The 20,053-nt window shown below is 51.6% G+C and overlaps 1 protein-coding gene across 2 annotated transcripts in view; it reads left to right on the plus strand.

The window, feature by feature from the left end:
- RYR1 (ryanodine receptor 1) overlaps positions 1 to 20,053 on the plus strand; it is a 117,724-nt gene that overhangs the window by 21,002 nt on the left and 76,669 nt on the right. For both annotated transcript variants that reach the window (XM_007471074.1, XM_007471073.1), the window contains exons 20-34: positions 826 to 1,042; positions 2,962 to 3,066; positions 3,294 to 3,397; positions 3,710 to 3,793; positions 4,602 to 4,909; positions 5,734 to 5,936; positions 6,853 to 7,027; positions 7,203 to 7,411; positions 10,316 to 10,710; positions 11,667 to 11,799; positions 12,609 to 12,769; positions 13,690 to 13,855; positions 15,937 to 16,023; positions 16,198 to 16,424; positions 18,028 to 18,640. In XM_007471074.1, coding sequence (XP_007471136.1) covers positions 826 to 1,042; positions 2,962 to 3,066; positions 3,294 to 3,397; positions 3,710 to 3,793; positions 4,602 to 4,909; positions 5,734 to 5,936; positions 6,853 to 7,027; positions 7,203 to 7,411; positions 10,316 to 10,710; positions 11,667 to 11,799; positions 12,609 to 12,769; positions 13,690 to 13,855; positions 15,937 to 16,023; positions 16,198 to 16,424; positions 18,028 to 18,640 — 3,187 coding nt within the window. The remainder of the gene's footprint in view (positions 1 to 825; positions 1,043 to 2,961; positions 3,067 to 3,293; positions 3,398 to 3,709; positions 3,794 to 4,601; positions 4,910 to 5,733; positions 5,937 to 6,852; positions 7,028 to 7,202; positions 7,412 to 10,315; positions 10,711 to 11,666; positions 11,800 to 12,608; positions 12,770 to 13,689; positions 13,856 to 15,936; positions 16,024 to 16,197; positions 16,425 to 18,027; positions 18,641 to 20,053) is intronic.

A 20,053-nucleotide genomic window follows, 5' to 3' on the forward strand; every position in this document is an offset into this window, starting at 1 on the left:
CGAAGGTCCCGTGACCTCTACATGATCCCAGACACTCTCAGTGTCCTCCCAATGACCCAGACCCTCCCAATGACATCAGCTTCACCCCAATCTCCAAGTGTCCCCCAAATTTCACAATGACCTTCTAATGATTAATAACTTTCTTCCAGTGACCTCCCAGGTGACCTCTGACTCTCCCAATGATTCTATGCCATTCCAGTGACCTCCAGATGATTCCAGAATCTGACAGTGATCTTCCAATGACCACAAAGCCTCCCAATGACTCCATTCTCTTAACTTCCCAATGACCCCAGCATCTCCCAACGATATTCTAATAGTTCCATAATTTCCCAGTGACCTCTCAACGACCACAGTTATTTCAAAGACCTCTCAGTAGCCCAGTCTTTTCCCAGTGACCCCAACCTCTGTGAATGACTTACTCACCATTTCAGTGGCGATTATGATTTTCTCAAGGTTACACCAGACTCTCAGTAACTTCCAAATGACCTTCGTCTTGGTCTCCCCCAAACCTTCTGGTATCTCTAGATGTTCTGTTGATCCAGGACCTCCTCCAAAGGACTTTCCCATGACCTTGGATTAACTCCCCTGTGACCTGACCCCCACTTTCCTCTTTTGGTTTTCCAAAGATTCCTATTGGCCTCCAACATTTTCTTTGACCTTAGAGTTTCCTGACTCCTAAATGACCTCCATGATGCTATGGCTGTCCAGTGACCTCAGGTCTCCCCAGAACCTTCCACTGATCCCAAGATTGCTCCCTTCCCCCCACTGAGTACAGACTCTCCTCTGTACACTGCCCTCACTAGTGACCCCCACTCTCCCACCTAGGGTGCGGTTCCTCCTTGGTGGCCGCCATGGCGAATTCAAGTTCCTCCCTCCGCCTGGCTATGCCCCTTGTCATGAGGCTGTGCTCCCGCGAGAGCGACTCCATCTGGAGCCCATCAAGGAGTATCGGCGGGAAGGGCCCCGGGGGCCCCACCTGGTGGGCCCCAGCCGCTGCCTCTCACACACCGACTTTGTGCCCTGCCCTGTGGACACTGTCCAGGTACTGCCTGCTCTGCAAGGGTTTCCTGGAGAGGCAGACTCCCTTAGGAGCCAGGGAGATGGGGAGCTGAGCTGGAAGCTGGGGACCCTGTTGTTTAACAGGTGTGGAAGCTGAGGCAGAGAAGAGGCAAAGGAATCTCTCAAGGCAGAATCTTGGTTTCAGGGAGTCCTTGGTATAGTCCCCTAAAAAAAGGACTATTATTTATTTATTTAATTTTTTAAAAGTATTTATTTACTTGCTGCTCTGAGTGGCTTGTGGGATCTTAGCTCCCCGACCAGGGATTGAACCTGGGCCCTCAGCAGTGAAAGCATGGAGTCCTAGTCACTGGACTGCCAGGGAATTTCCTAAAAAGGACTATTATTGCCCCCAATATACAGCTGAGGAACGTGAGGCCCAGAGAGGTTAAGCAGCCTGTGCAAGTCACACAGCATTTGAGCCCAGGCAGTCTGATCCCAAAGCCGGTAATCTTATCCACCACAATTTGTTGGGCATCTTTTCTATTCCACGCCTCTCTCACTCCTCCTATCCCAATCTGAGCTCCCCACCTTTCCTCCAGGCATGTCCCTATAGGAGGGAATATAAGTCCTGTTTAAGAGGCTGATCACAAGGGTTTGACTTTCAGCATGTCACCGTGGATGTGCAGCTTCACTTCTCTGTGCCTCAGTTCCCTCACCTGTGAGGAAAAGGGGGGAATGAGAGAACCTCCCTCTAGCATTGTTGTGAAGGTTAGATGAATTAATGTATGTGAAGTGCTTAGCGTGGTCCTGAGGAAATAGTAAGTACTCAGTAGAGTTACTGTCATTATTGGTAGTAGTAATGTTATTGCAGGGGTGAACTTGCCATCCCCCTGTAGCCAGGCCAGAGCCCTGGGCCTCCTCCTGGATGGCTCCCTTCCCCTCCCCCACCCACCTGGCAGCCTCAGGGGTTGTCCACTCCGCCTCTCCCAATCCCTTCTCCCCCCACATCCCACCCTGCTCCAACCATCATTATCTCTGCCTGCAGAACACCAACAATATAAATACGACTAGGCACCTACCATGTGCCACGCATTTATAGAAACTATGCAGGAGGGTTAGGGGCACCGACCCCCACACAGTCGCAAGTCCCAGCACTGCTCTCTCTGTCTTAAAAACAAAGGAATTCACGGGCTTCCCTGGTGGCGCAGTGGTTGAGAGTCCGCCTGTCGATGCAGGGGACACGGGTTCGTGGCCCGGTCCGGGAAGATCCCACATGCTGCGGAGCGGCTGGGCCCATGAACCATGGCCGCTGAGCCCCGCATACCGCAAAAAAAAAAAAAAGCCCTAGTTCTTTTGATTCCACGTCTTGTGATCTCTAATCAAACACAAGCTTTTCCCCACACTTAGTTAATTTAAAGATCTGTAAAATGAAAATACATGTACTATTTATGTTTATTGAAAAAAAATCCGCTCAGTTCAAGCTCACATTGTTTGAGGGTCCACTGTATATAACATTTAGTAGTTTATGTAAATGATTTCACTGAACCCTTATAAAGTAAGTGTCATCAGTTAATATTGTTCTGATTCTCATTGTACAGAGAAGGAAAGAGACTCATCCATTCATTCAGCAAACATTTCACGAGCATCCCCTTCTGGGCTGGACAGGGCTGGGAAAATGCTGGAGACAGAGACAGCCCCAGCCCTGCCTTCACGGAGCTCCCAGTCCACAGGGGGAGACAGACCCATTCCCAGATAGTTCCTTAATTCTGAGGATGCTAAGTCCTTACGCAGCTGGACGTCAACCCTGGAGGCAGGGTGAGGTGATGGGGAGCAAGGCTCCGCAGTAGGAAAGGTCAAAGCTCTCTGGGGAACTGCTCAGGGCTCGCACGTGTTCTCGGGAAGAGGGGTCACGACGCAGACTGGAGGGGATGCAGGGACCTCACAAATGTCACCTGCCCCCAGATTGTCCTGCCTCCCCATCTGGAGGGTATTCGAGAGAAGCTGGCGGAGAACATCCATGAACTCTGGGCGCTGACTCGCATTGAGCAGGGCTGGACCTACGGCCCGGTGAGGGGGCTGCCTGCAGCGCAGGGGGGTGGGTGGGGAGAGGCTAGGCTGGCTGTGGTGGAGTGACAACTGCTCACTAACTGGGAGGGGCTGGGGGCTGGGGGAAGCGACCTTGGGACACCAGGGGCTCCTTGGGTGGCAGAACGGATCGGGGAGGCCAGGGGTCACAGTCTGGGAGTCCTGGGGAGGGAAGGGGAACCGAGGAGTTGACTCTGGAGTTTCTCCAGGTTCGGGATGACAATAAGAGGCTGCACCCGTGTCTCGTGGACTTCCACAGCCTACCGGAGCCCGAGAGGAATTACAACCTGCAGATGTCGGGGGAGACGCTCAAGTGAGGGGCGGACCAGGGAGCAGGGGCCCGGGCCTGACCGCTGGGCGGGGGAAGGAGAGACAGGGGGAGTGAGACCGAGACTGAGAGAGACAGAGAGAGAGAGATGACAAAAGGGAGGCAGAGAGAGACAAAAGGGAGGCAGAGAGAGAGAGAGGGAGACTGGGATTGTGAGGCTGAAACTGACAGGGGGCAAGTAAGAGACAGAGCTGACGGGCTGGGGGATGAGGGGAGCTGGGCTGGGGGGAGAGGACGCCAGCAGCAGGGGGGCCGCGTGGGGTGACCCTGTCGCCCTGCCCCCACCCCCCGCCCCAGGACGCTGCTGGCGCTGGGCTGCCACGTGGGCATGGCGGACGAGAAGGCGGAAGACAACCTGAGGAAGACAAAACTCCCCAAGACGTGAGTGAGGGCGGCCCGGGCCCCAGCTGGGGAAGAGAGTAGGGGGCCGGAGATGCCGTGGTGAGGGCTGGAGCAACTGAGGCCTGCGGGGGGAGGCTGAGGTCAGAAACCAAGGGGCTGTGGGTTAGGGTGGAGGTCACAGGACCCGGGGTCGGGGCTCTGGAGTCAGTGGTGAGTGTCCTGGGGAGGTGCCAGGAATGCGGAGTTAGGCATTGCAGAGAGAGAGTGGGAGTGAGTCGGACCCAGGGTCAGGGTCTGCCATGGAGTCCGGGAAAATGAGAGAACAGAGGTAATATCTCTGAGTCAGAGGTGAGGGGTCAATGGAAAGAGGTGAGAAATTGTTAGAGTTGTAAGTAAGGGATCCTAAAATTATAGATGAGAGATCAGAGGTCCTGGGGATAGATGCCAAGGTTCAAAGGTCAAGGACTCCAAGCCAGGAGTTTGGAATGATAGGGTCCTGGGATCAGAGGTAAGAAGCCTCAGAGTTAGAAGTGAGGGGTCAGGGAGTTCCAGGGTGAGAGATAAGGCTCCCAAAATCAAGATGAAGGGGTCACAGAGGCCAGAGGTCAGTGAAGTCAAAGCCCTTGCTACGGTCACAGGATCCTGGGGTCAGAAGTCAGGTATATCAAAGCTTATTTAAGGGAGTCATAGAATCCTGATGTCAGAGACCAAAGGTCAGAAATTTCAAAGCTCAAGGCTAAAGATCATGGAATCCGAAGGACAAGGGTCAGAAGTCAGGGAGCCCATAACACAGAGCCTAGAAGTGGAGGTGAGGGTCTTGTCCCACCGAACCCCGCCACACCCGCAGGTACATGATGAGCAATGGGTACAAGCCGGCGCCTCTGGACCTGAGCCACGTGAGACTGACGCCCGCGCAGACGATGCTGGTGGACCGGCTGGCGGAGAACGGACACAATGTGTGGGCACGAGACCGAGTGGCCCAGGGCTGGACCTACAGCTCTGTGCAGGACATCCCTGCACGCCGGAACCCTCGCCTTGTGCCCTACCGCCTGCTGGACGAGGCCACCAAGCGCAGCAACCGGGACAGCCTCTGCCAGGCCGTGCGCACCCTGCTGGGCTACGGCTACAACATTGAGCCGCCCGACCAGGAGCCCAGTGAGTGCTGACCACAGGCCCCTGACCCTGACTCCTACCCTGACCCTAACCCCGGCCCTTGACTCCTGATCTCTGACCCAACTCGCCTCTCAATGGGCTACATCTACAGCACTGACCCTCTCCCCCCAACCCTGACACTCTGTCCCTGACCCTGAACCTGATCTTGACCACTGACCTTGACCTGACTCAAGCCCTGCCTGGGCTACGGCTACGACACTGAACAGCCAGACCAGGAACCCAGTGAGCGCTAACCCTGACCCTGACTCCAATTCCTGACCCCCAGCTACGACCCCTAACTCCTAACCTCTGGACTATAGCTATAACATGGAGCCACCCAACCAAGGACTTAGAGAGCCTCTAATCCCTACTCCTAACTTGACTCCTGACCGATCACTGAGCCCCCAATCCCAGCCTCAACCCCCAACCCTGACTGTGGTCCTCAAGTTTCAATTTCTTAACCCCTGACCCCAGCCACAATTTCTATCCCCTCCCTGACCCTGACTCTCTCTTCCTGATCTTATTCTCAACCCTTGATTCTTACCATTGACCTTAATGTTGACCCTTCACCCCAGACCATGACCGTGACTGACCCGACTTTCTTCCTCCATGCCTCTGTCACTAGTTCCTCTGTGAAGCTCTGACTGCAAAGGGATGGAGGAGAAGTCTCAGTAGGTCCCTCCTGCCTCTGTGACTGCTCTGAGATTCCCCAGTTCTTCCCTAACACCAAGAATTGTCCCTTTCCTCCCAGCCCCCCAAAGGCCCTTACCTTTCCTGGTCTCTCCCACCAACCCAGCCTCTCTGACTCTGCCTGGCCCCATTTGTAGGTCAGGTGGAGAGCCAGTCTCGCTGGGACCGGGTGCGCATCTTCAGGGCAGAGAAATCCTATGTGGTGCAGAGCGGCCGCTGGTACTTCGAGTTTGAGGCAGTCACCACCGGCGAGATGCGAGTGGGCTGGGCGAGGCCTGAGCTGCGGCCTGACGTGGAGCTGGGAGCTGATGAGCTGGCCTATGTCTTCAATGGGCACCGCGTGGGTAGCTGCCTGGGCTCCACTCTGCCAGGCTCTGTGGTCCTTCCCACAGCTCATACACTCCAGCCCTGCCTCTGCCTGTGCCTCACTCTGTCCGCCCATCTCTGGCTCTACCTTCCCACTCATCTACCCATTCTTCCATGTATCCTTCCCTCTCTCTGTCCACGCATATGTCCATCCATCATCCATCTCTCTATCCAACCATCTGTCTGTCCATTCATCCATCCTTCTCATCTGTCCAAAGAATCATTTAGTCATCCACGTTGCCATCTATTCATGTACTTGTTAGTTCCGCAATTCACCTGTTTAGTCAATTTGTGATTTCATTTATCCATTCATCTATCCAATAATTTAATGCATAAATACATCATCTATTTATCCATCCACCCATCCATCTACCTATGTGTCTGTCTACACTTTCTTCCCTCCCTGCATCAACCCAGGTAGACTCTCAGCTTTCATTTCGTTCTTCCATCCAGCCATACACCCTGCTTCCTATCCATCCATCTCATTATCCATTTATCTATTCTGGGGGCATATGGGTATATTTGGGTCCATATGGGGGAGATTGACAGGTTAGTTTTTCCTTTCCATCCCTCTACTTGCTGCTGTCCCCAACCCTCCACTAGCACTTTGGTGGTCTGTATAACCTCAGCCCCAGTCATGGAAACAATAGAGAACCCAGGCAGAAGGGATGAGATACAGAGATTAGTGGGAGGGGAAAGCATGAAAGCTTATCCTTTAAGGATCATGGATGCAAACGTGGGGTAAGATGGGGGCCACCGTGGGGGTGAACCCTCTTCTGTCCCACATGCCCTGGACCTGACACTTGTATCTTTACGTCTCCCCTTGCTTCTGTATCTCCCCGTTCCTCTGTGTGTCTCTCCTGCACCACGTCTCCCTTGCCCCCTCACAGGGTCAGCGCTGGCACTTGGGCAGTGAACCGTTTGGGCGTCCCTGGCAGTCAGGTGATGTCGTGGGCTGCATGATCGACCTCACAGAGAACACCATTATCTTCACCCTCAACGGCGAGGTCCTCATGTCCGATTCAGGCTCTGAAACAGCCTTCCGGGATATTGAGATTGGGGATGGTGAGAGCTGGCCTTGTGGCCCCTTTCTGGTTTTCTTCCGTCTCACCTGACCCTACGCTGTCCCCTCCAGCACCCCCGCTCTTTCACCCCTTCTTTCCACAGTACCTCCTTCCCCATGGCTGCCCCTGCCCTGCCCATCTATCCTCACCCTTGCCTATCTATCCCCTCCTACTAGGCTTCCTGCCCGTCTGCAGCTTGGGACCTGGCCAGGTGGGTCACCTGAACCTGGGCCAGGATGTGAGCTCCCTGCGGTTCTTTACCATCTGTGGCCTCCAGGAAGGTTTTGAGCCATTTGCCATCAACATGCAGCGCCCGGTCACTACCTGGTTCAGCAAAAGCCTTCCCCAGTTTCAGGCCACGCCCCCTGAGCATCCCCACTATGAGGTGAGGACCGACCCCACTCAGCACGCTCTGATCTGCTTCCAAACCTCATTCTCCCCACAGTTCTCTTCCCCAAGCTTCTCTTTGGTTTCTTTGTTAGCCCACAAACCGTGTAGAAGTGGGTGTCAGGATCATGGGCTCCCAGGGCTGCCTTGTAGGGTATAACCTTGGCAAACTACACCTTTCTGGGCTCCAGGTACCGTGCCTACAAAATGGGGGAAGGGGGAAAAGAGAAGCTGGATTAAGTGACCCCAGTGGACATTTCCAGCCCTTATAACTATCTAATACTACAGCAAGGTTTCAAGAAATATAAATCACTGGGTACATTTTGGCACCTTCCTTACTAACTGTTATCTGTGGTGGTATTTTGGGGGTTGGTTGGTTGGTTTGTTTATTTATTGCCGGCCACAAAGCACGGCAGTAAGCTTGTGGGATCTTAGTTCCCCAACCAGGCATTGAACCCGGATCCTTGGCAGTGAGAGCAAAGAGTGCTAACCACTGGACTGCCAGGGAATTCCCATGGGTTTATTTATTTTTAGTAACTTCATTAATCTGGTATCCTAATTTTTAGACCCTAGTGCCTTTCTTTCCCAAGGTTAAACTCAGGGTCAGATTCTGACAATAAAAACCCACATAAATCAAAGTGATATAGTCTTTTTCTCAACCTGGGAAGAACTTGAATTCCACGTGGCTAAGCTTCAGCTGGTACTTTAGAATCAGACCTGGAGTTGGCCTTTTACCTGCTGTATGACCTGGGCCTGTGACTGTCTCCTCCTGAGCCTCAGTTTTCCCATCCTAGGCATCGTTCAGATCTCCCTCTCACATTCTCTCTCTCTTTCTCTTTTCTGAATTATTTAGGTAAGTTGGAGACATCGTGCCTCTTTATCCCTAAATATTTCAATGTGCATTTCTTCAGAACAGGCTGTGCTCTTACAGAGCTGCAGTTATGAAAATCAGGGAATTTTACATTGATACATACTGTTACCTAATTTACAACCCGTATTCAAATTTTGTTAATCGTGGCATTGATGTCTCTTTTTATTTTTCTGGTCCAAAATCCAATCCGCAGTTACACGTTGCAGTTAGTTGTTATGTCTCTTTAGTCTTCAATGTAGAATATTTCTGAGTGTTTCTCTGCCTCTCATGATACTGACATTTTTGAAGAGTACAGACCAGTTATTTTGCAGAATATTCCTCATGTATTTGGCACGAGTACCATAGCAAAGACGTTGTGTTCTTCTTGATGCCGAATATCAGGGCGGCACATCATGTCATTTTGTCTTATTACTGATTACATTAACTTTGACTGTTTGGTTATGGTGGAGTCTGCCGAGTTTCTCCACCATCAAGTTACTCTTTTTCTCTTTATAATTAATAAATAATTTGTGGGAAGGCATTTTAAGGCTAGGTAAAAATGGAAGGGTTTTGAATAGGGGAATGTCCAGTCTAGATCTGAGTTTTGGAAAGGTCTCTATTGACAGTGGATTGGAGGAGGCGAGAGTGGGAGCACAAAGACCAGAGAGGTGCCTGGGGTGGGAGAGGATGGTGGGGAAGACGTGAACTTCCCAATCCCTGCCATTGCCAGATGGTGTTCTCAACCCAAAGAACAGCATGCTAGACAGCAGTGAGAATGAATAAACTAACCTACCCACAACCACATGGACGAATTTCTCAGACATAATGTTGAAAGAAAGAAGCCGGACACAAAAGAGCACATACTGTAGGATCCCATTCACAGAAGGTTCAAGAATGGGCAAAGCTAACCTGTGATGTGCTAAGTCAGAAGGGCGTTAACTGTGAACGAATAATCAGACATTAAGTTACTTTGCGTACATACCACAGGAAGGAGATGGTCAGTAGGCTTGCCAAGGAGCAGAGGCAGAACAGGATTTATAAGAGAGATGGGAGAGAGGGGAGAAAAAGACGCTGCAGACAGTCTTGGTTGCACAGTTTTGGGGCGAATTCATTGGCTGGTGAGGAGCACGAGGTCTCTCTTGGCAATTGGTCCTTGAGGAGGTCAACTTGAGGTGGGGCATCAAAGAAAGGGAACTGCTCCAGTTGTTTATGGAGTCTCCAGAAAACTTGAGAGTCTGTCTTTGGAGCGCACAGGCCGGGCACCTGTCCTTCTCTCAGCTCCTGCCCTTTATTTAGGCCAGGTCGGTGCATTTCCCTCATCAGAATCCCTCACTATCTTTGAGAGTGTAGTGACTAAACGGGCACCGAGGGGACTCCCAGGGGGACTGGTGGTGTTCCATTTCTCCATCTGAGTGCTGGGTACATAGGTGTGGTCCCTCCAAAACCTCATTTTGCTGTGCACTTACGATGTGTGCATTCTTCTGAGCGTTATATTTCCACAACCAACAAGTCTAACAAAAATTCCTCTGGGGAGCCTTTAAAAAAACCTGACCCTTCTGGGCTGCTCTCCCCAAGACGTCTCCCTAAGACAGCAGGAGGGCAGAGCCCTTGTTCTGTTCACTGATGTGTTCCCAGCACTTGGTAGGTGCTCAGTAAATATTTGTGTAGTGTTAGATGGATGGATGGGTGAATGGATGGATGGATGGATTGGTGGGTGGAAGGATGGAAGAATGAATGGGTGGATGGGTGGATGACCTGGTCTGGAGTGAGCCCTGTGCACAGGAAGGTTTTGAAAGCTCCCCAGGTGATTCCAGTGTCTGACCAGGGCTGCCCACTGTACAAAGGTGTCCAGACAAAGGTAGACAGAAGGCTGAATACACCCCACGGCCAAGCTGTGTGTCCCATGGGAGTTCGTACGCTCAGAGGAGTGAGTCTTTGGCTAATTCTCACATAGTGCTCTAAGGCCTAGTGGTGACTCTGTGTGTAATAAGGTTTAGGACCAATGGCCTAGCTCACCCTCCTGGCTCAGTGCTTCCTGCCTCACCCCCACAGGTGACTCGTGTGGACGGCACCGTGGACACACCCCCCTGCCTGCGCCTGACCCACCGCACGTGGGGCTCCCAGAACAGTCTGGTGGAGATGCTCTTTCTCCGGCTGAGTCTTCCAGTCCAGTTCCACCAGCACTTCCGCTGCACCGCAGGGGCCACCCCTCTGGCACCTCCTGGCCTGCAGCCTCCTGCTGAGGATGAGGCCCGGGCAGCGGAGCCTGATCCCGACTATGAAAACCTGCGCCGCTCAGCTGGGCACTGGGGCGAGGCTGAGGGGGGCAAAGAAGGAACTGCCAAGGAAGGGTCATCCGGGGGCACCACCCAGGCTGGGGTAGAGGCCCAGCCTCCCAGGGCAGAGAATGAGAAGGATGCTACCACAGAGAAGAACAAGAAGAGAGGGTGAGTCAAGGGTGGGGCAGGGTGGGGTTTGGGGGTCTCTCCTGGGACCCCCAATTAGGCAACCTCAGTAACTTGAGAAACCCCACTGTATCCCAAAGTGGGCCCATATATGCTAAGTGGGGTCAGATTACTGAGGGATCCTGTTATGTCTCGAGTGAACGCTATTATTTCCCTGGGATGCTCTAATTTCCCTGAGAATGTAAAATCGGGATGCCCCACTATATCTATGGAGAACTCCACGGTCCTTGGGGTACCAAAGCTTTTCATCCAATGGACTTCATTATCTGTGAACGCTAAAGGGGACCTCAGAATCTTGGGAAAGTTGACTGTACCCCAAGGTATCCCAGTGAATATCATTGGTCTTCTAAATTGGGGTCACTCCTGTGTCTCAAATGTACCCCCCAAAACTAACTTCAAGGGAGACCCTCAAAGGGCATTCAGTTTGAAATGAAACTAAATCTGCTTTTCCCCTACTGTGGCAGTAGTTTTCAGTGGGATTTAGTTCTGTGTCTCTTGAGGGGATGTTTGGAAATGATGGGAGATTTTTAGTTATCACGGTTTGGGGGGTTAGGTACTGCTTGCTGGGGGCTCCAGGGATTCTACATGTCTTCAATGCACAAGACAGTGCCCAATGAAGAATTGTCCTTTCCCAAATGCCTTTAGCACCCATATGAGACATGGTGACTTAGGGGACCATTGTGTGCTCCCCAAGGGAACCTCCATGTTCCCAGAGGCACCTTTAAATCTGGGTAACCCGGAATTTGAAAGCACAGAGCTCCTCCACGGTTGACTATGCTGGTGCAGTTGGGAATTTCATCCCTCTAGAGGCGAGGCCTTGGGTACTAGAAATGAGGTTTATTTAGGATGGATGTGGAGGCACGAACGTTGTGATGGAGAGGGCTGGGGAGCTGGGCTTGAGAGTGAGTCTCATGACAGCCTCTCCTCTCCACCACCAGGTTCTTGTTCAAGGCCAAGAAGGCCGCCATGATGACCCAGCCACCAGCCACCCCCACTCTGCCCCGACTCCCTCGCGAGGTGGTGCCTGCTGACGACCGTGATGACCCTGAGATCATCCTCAATACCACCACGGTGGGAACCGGGGACCCTCAACTTCAGGCCCCCCCCCCGATTTCCAAATTTCATGCTGTAATCCCCAGTAATTGCCCTTATCTGGGGACACCACAATATATACAGGAGACCACAAAATACAGTACACATCAGTTTAACCCTTTGAACCCCTAAATCCATATAGCTAGGGGCCTAAAAATTGCAGGGAACACAGTGAAACCATGGGGCACACTGATATAACTCCCAGGGCCCCCCGAATCCCAGGGATAAACCAACATAGACTTGGCGCTCCAGTATTTGGGTTCACCCATATAAACTCAACACCCCAAACTTAGTAGCTATTCTAGTATATTCCTGTGAACCAAAATTCACAAGTATTCCAATACAGTTTGGGGATTCACCAAACCTGGAATATTTTCTGAGACAAGCAGCCTAGTGGTTAGGATCACGGGCTACCTGGGTGTCACTTCACGGCTCTATGTCTTCTCTGCTGTGGAAGCGCTATGGTTTCCCCATCAGTAATATGGAGATAAAAAGCGTATCCACTTGGTGTAAGGATTGAAGTGAGTTCATTTGTGAGCTATTATTTATTTATAACTTTGCTGTATAACCTGGGGAGGGACCCAAATTTGGGTGTATCACAAAACAGTCTCAGAGGATTCCCGAATCTAGGGATACATCAGTAAATACAGAAACAGAGGGACACAGACCCAGGGGGGCCTCAAATCTAGCAACTTGTTAAACTCTGGGAGGACACTGAGAATCCAGAGAAATCAACTCAGAGTCTCAGGAAAGCCCACTGACCACTGGTCCCCCCTCTGCCTCTTCAGTACTATTACTCCGTGAGGGTCTTCGCCGGCCAGGAGCCCAGCTGCGTGTGGGTGGGCTGGGTCACCCCGGACTACCATCAGCACGACATGAACTTCGACCTCAGCAAGGTCCGGGTGGTGACGGTGACCATGGGGGATGAGCAAGGCAACATCCACAGCAGGTGCGGGCAGGGGCGGGGGCCGTGGGAGACCGGAGATCAGCGCTGGGCACCTCCTCCTCCTTTCCTCCTCTTTTTTTTTTTTTTTTTTTTATGTTTTAAAGGTGTCATTAACAGGTTAGTATCATTTTTTAAAAAACGTGCCTGATTAAAAAAAAAAAAAAAGGAAAAAGAAAGCTAAGTGTGTCTCCCTGCTAGGGCTCCCAAAGAAACCATCCTTCAAGTACCAAACCTCACAACGTTTAGTTTTGTATGGGGCAGCCACTGTGTGAGCAGGGGACTCAGGCTTCAACTGAATTATTGCCAGTCTCAAAATAAGTTAAATTTTAAAATCTTGAAAGTGATGCTAGTAGAATATTCTCATTCCAGGGAGACACAAATTAAATAAATAAAAATCAAGCAAATTAAAAAATAATAATACTTATATAAAACCACAACAAACTAACGCAAATTGTCGTTGTCAAAAAATAGCAAGATGAAGCTCCCGCGTCCCCTGCATCGGCAGGCGGCCTCTCAACCACTGCGCCACCGGGGAAGCCCCTCCCTTCTTCCTGCTTGTCTTCCTCCGTGGCTCCTGCTCTGTGTTTTCCCTCCTCTTCTTCATCCATTTCTTTTCCATTTTCTCCTCTTCCATCTTGCCGTCCTCTTTCTAGTTTACCTCCTTTTTCTATCCTCTCGTCCTGCTCCCCTTCTCCTTCTCCTCGTTCTGGAACCACCCCTTTCCCCCACCAGCTTCTAAGAATTCTAGCTCCGAGGGGCTCAGGGTCTGGGGTGAGGGGTTTCAGCACTCAGGTCTGCAGGTGGCAGGTGTTTGGGGGTGGGGCTCTGAGTCATGGTATTCCGGGAGCTCAGGGAAGGGGGTGTCCAGGGTCCAGAGCGCCTCGGCTGACGATCCGGGCACTGATCACTCCTGTGTCCTCTAGCCTCAAGTGCAGCAACTGCTACATGGTGTGGGGTGGAGACTTCGTGAGCCCCGGGCAGCAGGGCCGGATCAGCCACACGGACCTTGTCATTGGCTGCCTGGTGGACTTGGCCACTGGCCTAATGACCTTTACCGCCAACGGCAAAGAGAGCAACACCTTTTTCCAGGTAAGCCCAGCCCTCATTCAGCAACTTAGCAATAGCGTCCTCGTGTCTCAGCATCCCGGGACATCCCTCCCAGCCACCCTCTGAGGGCAGACCCCAGAGAGACAGGATAAAAGAGCCTCAGGACAGGAGGTTCTGAGCTGGGAGGTTCCTGGGAGACCACCTAGGTGAACCATTCCTCGAACTGACATCCAGTAAGGGGGAGACAGTGCAGAGCCTTGACCTTGGAGAGAGGTCCGTATCCCTCTTGGGCTGGGTGATACCAGTCGCCACCTTTTCACCAATCAGGACACATCCTGGGATGGGCCAAAATTCTAAGGTGGGATTTTCCTTTTCATTACTTTATTATGAAAGATTTCAAGCATACAGCAAAATTGAAGGAATTGTATCATGAATGCCCATATACCTACTACCACGAATCTGCTACCCATCCATTAACCCATCTAACTTTATTTATTTTATAAAACTTTATTTTAAATGGAGAATTTTAAAAATACGCAAAAATAGAACAGCATAATGAACCTCCATGTCCCCGTTACACAGCTCCAACTAGTACCCACTCACGGCTAACCTTGATTCATCTTTATCCACACCCACTGGAGGATTTTGAAGGAAATCCCAGATATCGTATGGTTTGTCTCAGATATATGATGCGGTTTGTCTCTTTTCAGTATGTATCTCTAAAAGATAAGGATTCTTTTTTAAAAAAAAAATAAAAAAATAAATAAATAAATAAATAAAAGATAAGGATTCTTTTTAAAAACATAGCCACAATACCACTGTTGTCTTAAAAAAACTCAAGAATTCTTAGATATCACCAAATATCCAGCCCATGGTCAAACTTCTCTGGTTGTCTCAAAAATGTCTTTTTACTGTTTGTTTGAATCAGAATCTAAATAAGGCGATATGTTTTGGTTGGTTGCTAAGTCCCTTCAGTCTCTTTTCATATGTAGATTTCCCTTCCATTTTTTTCTTTTTTTCCCCTTTGGAATGTATTCCCTGAAGAAACCAGCTGTCTGTCTGGTAGAACTTTGCTCCTCAAAGTGTGGTCCCTGGACCAGCAGGCTCTGCATCACCTGGGAGCCTGTTAGAAATGCAGAATCTCAGGCTCTTACCCAGACCTGCCCAATCAGATCTGATTTTTTTTTTTTTTAAAGGGCTTGAGTTTTAGCTCAGTTTTTATTTATTTATTTATTTATTTATTTTTGGCTGTCTTGGGTCTCCGTTTCTGTGCGAGGGGCTTTCTCCAGTTGCAGCGAGCGGGGGCCACTCCTCATCGCGGTGCACGGGCCTCTCACTATCGCGACCTCACTTGCTGCGGAGCACAGGCTCCAGATGCGCAGGCTCAGCTTGTGGCTCGTGGGCCTAGTTGCTCCGCGGCATCTGGGATCCTCCCAGACCAGGGCTCGAACCCGTGTCCCCTGCATCGGCAGGCAGATTCTCAACCACTGCGCCACCAGGGAAGCCCCAGAATCTGATTTTTAAAATAAATCTCAGGACATTCGTGTGCATAGTACCATCTGAAGAGTGCTGGCCTAGTTTCCCACAGGTTGAATCTGGCTGATGCACACCTGAGGCGTCATTTAAACATTTTCCTCTGTCCCCTGTATTTTCTTGTAAACTGGGAGATGGGTCCAGATTAGACTGGATTAGATTCAGGTTTGACAAGACTGCTTCACAGATAGTGGTGTTTGTTGTGTTAGAGGCTGGGTGGGTTTCTCTTCAGAGATCAGAGGGGCTGCAGGGAAAGGCAGTCAGAGGATGCTTTTTGAACTTTGAAGAATAAATAAGTGCTTGGGAGAGAAACAGGAATGGCATTCGTGGGTGGGGGTGGGCACGATGTGCGCAAAGACCCAGACGACAGGTTGCCCTGGGGGAGGTGGAGGAGGTTGGCCTCATTGGATCAGAGGAGGTGCAGCCCGTGAGCCACTGCAGGGCTCTTGCGGAGCCTCCAGTGCCTGAGTTTGGATCTGTAGACACCAGCAGCATCAGGCTGGGGCAACTGGCTCCCGAGTCGGGGGTCCAGAGTCAGTACCACCTCCAGTACATCTCCTTCCTCACCCTGCCCTCTTCTCCCTTCCCAGGTGGAACCCAATACAAAGCTGTTTCCTGCTGTCTTTGTCCTGCCGACGCACCAGAACGTCATCCAGTTTGAGCTGGGGAAGCAGAAGGTCAGGGTGCAGTGATGGGGCGCTAATGGGGGCAGGCTGAGGACAGAGGCGTGGGAGGTCAGGCTGGCAGAGCGGCTGAAGTGGGGGGAGAAATCCGGGAGGTCTTCCTGGAAACAGAGTGGCGGGAGGGAAAGGGTAGGGAATCCTGACATGTGCATACCCCTGTGTCCCCAGAACATCATGCCACTGTCGGCCGCCATGTTTCTGAGCGAGCGCAAGAACCCCACCCCACAGTGCCCGCCGCGGCTCGAGGTGCAGATGCTGATGCCCGTGTCGTGGAGCCGCATGCCCAACCACTTCCTGCAGGTGGACACGCGGCGTGCGGGCGAGCGGCTGGGCTGGGCTGTGCAGTGCCAGGAGCCGCTGACCATGATGGCGCTGCACATCCCCGAGGAGAACCGGTCAGGGACAGCCCCGGCGCCCAGGGGTGGGGCGGATACTGCAAGCGCTCTGGGGTCTGGATCCCACCTGGTGCCCCTCCCCACTACCCCGGGACTCCAGACAACACCCCAGGAAGCCCCGGACCTACCTTACCATCCCCAGATAACACTCCAGGGGGCTCTAAATCCCTTTCAGCAGGCTCAGACCCACCTCAGGGGACCCAGACTCAGCCCAGGCATCCCCAGCTAACACCCCAGTGGACTCCAGACTCACCTACGGGGCTCCAAACCCATCGCAGGGAGTCCAGATCCACATCAAGGAGACCACACAACACCCCAGGGGCCTCAAGTGCACCTCAGAGAGTCTTGCACATTATTCAGAGAGGCCTGGAGGCACCCCAGGTTCTCTTGGACATACCCAGGAGACTTTAGAGGTATCCCTTGGAGATATCTAACCCGCTCCAGGGGACCCAGGCACACCGGGCTAAAGAGTATTCCCATGGATGAAAGGAAAGCTTTTAAGGACTCTAAATGTGGCCAGGATCCCAGACTCACCCGAGGAAGATGCTTCATCTTTCCTTTATTCACTGATTCGACAAATAGCTCTGAGCTCCTCCTGTGTGACAGCAGACTTCTAGCCTGGAGACACCAAACTCTTGTGAACGGACATTCTAGTAATGCTCTTGTATAACTCAGGAGACTCAGACCTGCCCAGGAGGACTCAGACCCATCCCCAGGGGCCTCAGACGCACCCATTTATTCATTTGTTCCTACAACAAATATTTATTGAGCACATACTATTTGCTAAGTCCTTTATTTATTTATTTATTTATTTTTGGCTGTGTTGGGTCTTCGTTGCTGCACGTGGGCTTTCTGTAGTTGCAGCGAACGGGGGCGACTCTTCGTTGCGGTGCGCAGGCTTCTCATTGCGGTGGCTTCTCTTGTTGCGGAGCACGGGTTCTAGGCGCACGGGCTTCAGTAGTTGCGGCACGCGGGCTCAGTAGTTGTGGCTCGTGGGCTCCAGAGCACAGTCTGGGTAGTTGTGGCGCACTCATTTAGTTGCTCTGCGGCATGTGGGGTCTTCCCAGACCAGGGCTCCAACCCGTGTCCCCTGCACTGGCAGGTGGATTCTTAACCACCGCGCCACCAGGGAAGCCCGCTAAGTCCTTTTTAGGTGCTGGGAATATAGCAAACGAACAAATAAACAAAAGAGGCAGAAATGTCCTGTACTGGCAGAGTTTACATTCTGGTGGTGCTCAAATATAACCAGGGTACTCAGACCTGCCAGAGGGGGATTCAGACCCAACCTGGGATCCTAGATACATCTCAGGGTCACCAGATATTTCCCATGGGCTCTTAGATCCCCAGAGTACCAGACCATCCCATGGATCCCAGATATATGTCAGGGAGCCCTCAGACCACTGAGGGACTTCCAGAACCATTAAAAGACTCCTAGACTCAGCTCCACAGACCTCACAGAACCTTGACCCAGCAGAACACTGGGATTCACTGCTGGGGCCACCAACACTCCCCTGAGCACCTCTTTGCCTCTCTGTGGTCTGTGTCTCTGTCTCCCACCTCCTCTGCCTGCTGAGTCCCTGAATGTGGCCCATCTCCACTGCAGATGCATGGACATCCTGGAGCTGTCGGAGCGCTTGGACCTGCAGCATTTCCACTCGCACACCCTCCGCCTCTACTGCGCTGTGTGCGCCCTGGGCAACAACCGCGTGGCACATGCTCTGTGCAGCCACGTGGACCAGGCACAGCTGCTGCACGCCCTGGAAGACGCGCACCTGCCTGGACCCCTGCGTGCAGGCTACTACGACCTCCTCATCAGCATCCATCTCGAAAGTGCCTGCCGCAGCCGCCGCTCCATGCTCTCTGAGTACATTGTGCCCCTCACTCCTGAGACCCGTGCCATCACCCTCTTCCCGCCTGGAAAAAGGGCAGATAATGGTCCCCGCCGCTACGGCCTTCCTGGTGTCGGCGTCACCACCTCGCTGCGGCCTCCACACCATTTCTTAGCTCCCTGTTTTGTGGCTGCCCTGCCAGCTGCTGGGGCGGCAGAAGCTCCATCCCGTCTCAGCCCCAGCATCCCTCTGGAGGCTCTTCGGGACAAAGCACTAAGAATGCTGGGGGAGGCAGTGCGAGACGGTGGGCAGCACGCACGCGACCCTGTCGGGGGCTCCGTGGAGTTCCAGTTTGTGCCCGTGCTCAAGCTTGTGTCCACCCTGCTGGTAATGGCTTCCTCCTGCTTCCCTCTGGCCTGTTCTTTCACATTCCAAATCATCCATCCATCCGTACATACATACCTCCATACCTTCCCCTCCCATTTATACATCCAACTACCCATTCATCTCTCTGTCCATATACCCTTCACCTTCCAACTTATCCTTCTGTCATCTACTCATTCACTTTTCCTTCCATCCATTCGTCTGCCATCTATTCATCTGTTTAGTAATCACTTCCTTCTTTCCATTCATCCATCCAACCAACTGTCATTCATCCATCCTCCACCAACCTTTCCACCCATCCATCTATTCATTCAAACATACCCCCATCTTTCCATCCAAATGTTCCTCATCTGTTTATCCTTCCAGTCTCCACCCAATTATCCATCCATCCATACATGTATCCATCTATCTAACTTTCAATCTAGTTGTCCATTCATTCACACATCATTACATCCACCATTTCATCTATTCCTCCATCCCCCTACCCATTTATTTATTAATCTATCTTTCCCTTCATGCATTCAACCATTCTCCTGCTTCCACCTGTGCATCCATTCATCCACCCATCCACAGATTCATGCATTTCTCCATCTTCCACCTATCTGTCCATCAATCCATGCATCTATCCATATATATTAAGACCCATCCACATACCCACAAATCCATCCAACCATCTACACCCTTTAATTCACCCATTCTCCATCCTTCTACCCCTTCTTCATTTCATGTACCCTTCCATTCACATACCCATCTAATGACTCATCCATATATCCATCCGTCCATCCAATTTTTCATATGCAAACCTATCCACCCATCCACATGTCCATCCTACCCCGGTGCCTGGTTATTTAGCCATTTATCTGTTTGCCCATCCACTCATTTACTTGCTTATGCATCTGTCAACCCATCTATCCACCCACCTATCTATACATCATTTATCCTGTAATCCATCTACCCACCATCTCTTCTTCCACCTTTACCTTCATCTCTCAGTTCATTATCCATCCATCCATCCATCTCCCCATCAAACCTCTACTATTCCATTTATTAATTCATCCACCCAGTCACCCAGTCCTCCCTCCATTCATTTATCTCTCTGTCTTTCCCCACTAGTTTTTCCTTTTATCTACCTACTCTCCTTCCAGCTGATAGCATCTTCATTATGTTGACCGAGAGCTAGCATACGCTGGGAGCTATGAGGGCCTCAGGTGTAGGGTGTGTCCTGTTACAGAGTAACAAATGCTCAAGCTTGGGAAAAAGGACACTTGTGAAGGGAGAGGTGCTCATGTTTGGCTATGTAGTCTGGGCCATGTACCTGGGACACGGGGTGTGGATCTGGGGGGATCTTAAGGAGGACGGATGGCAGGGCAGGGGGTGTGCCATTCCTGCTTGTAAGAGGAGCCATATACCGCCAAT

This window comes from Lipotes vexillifer, unplaced genomic scaffold (genome assembly GCF_000442215.2).
Source record: "Lipotes vexillifer unplaced genomic scaffold, Lipotes_vexillifer_v1.1 scaffold182, whole genome shotgun sequence".
Taxonomy (NCBI): domain Eukaryota; kingdom Metazoa; phylum Chordata; class Mammalia; order Artiodactyla; family Lipotidae; genus Lipotes; species Lipotes vexillifer.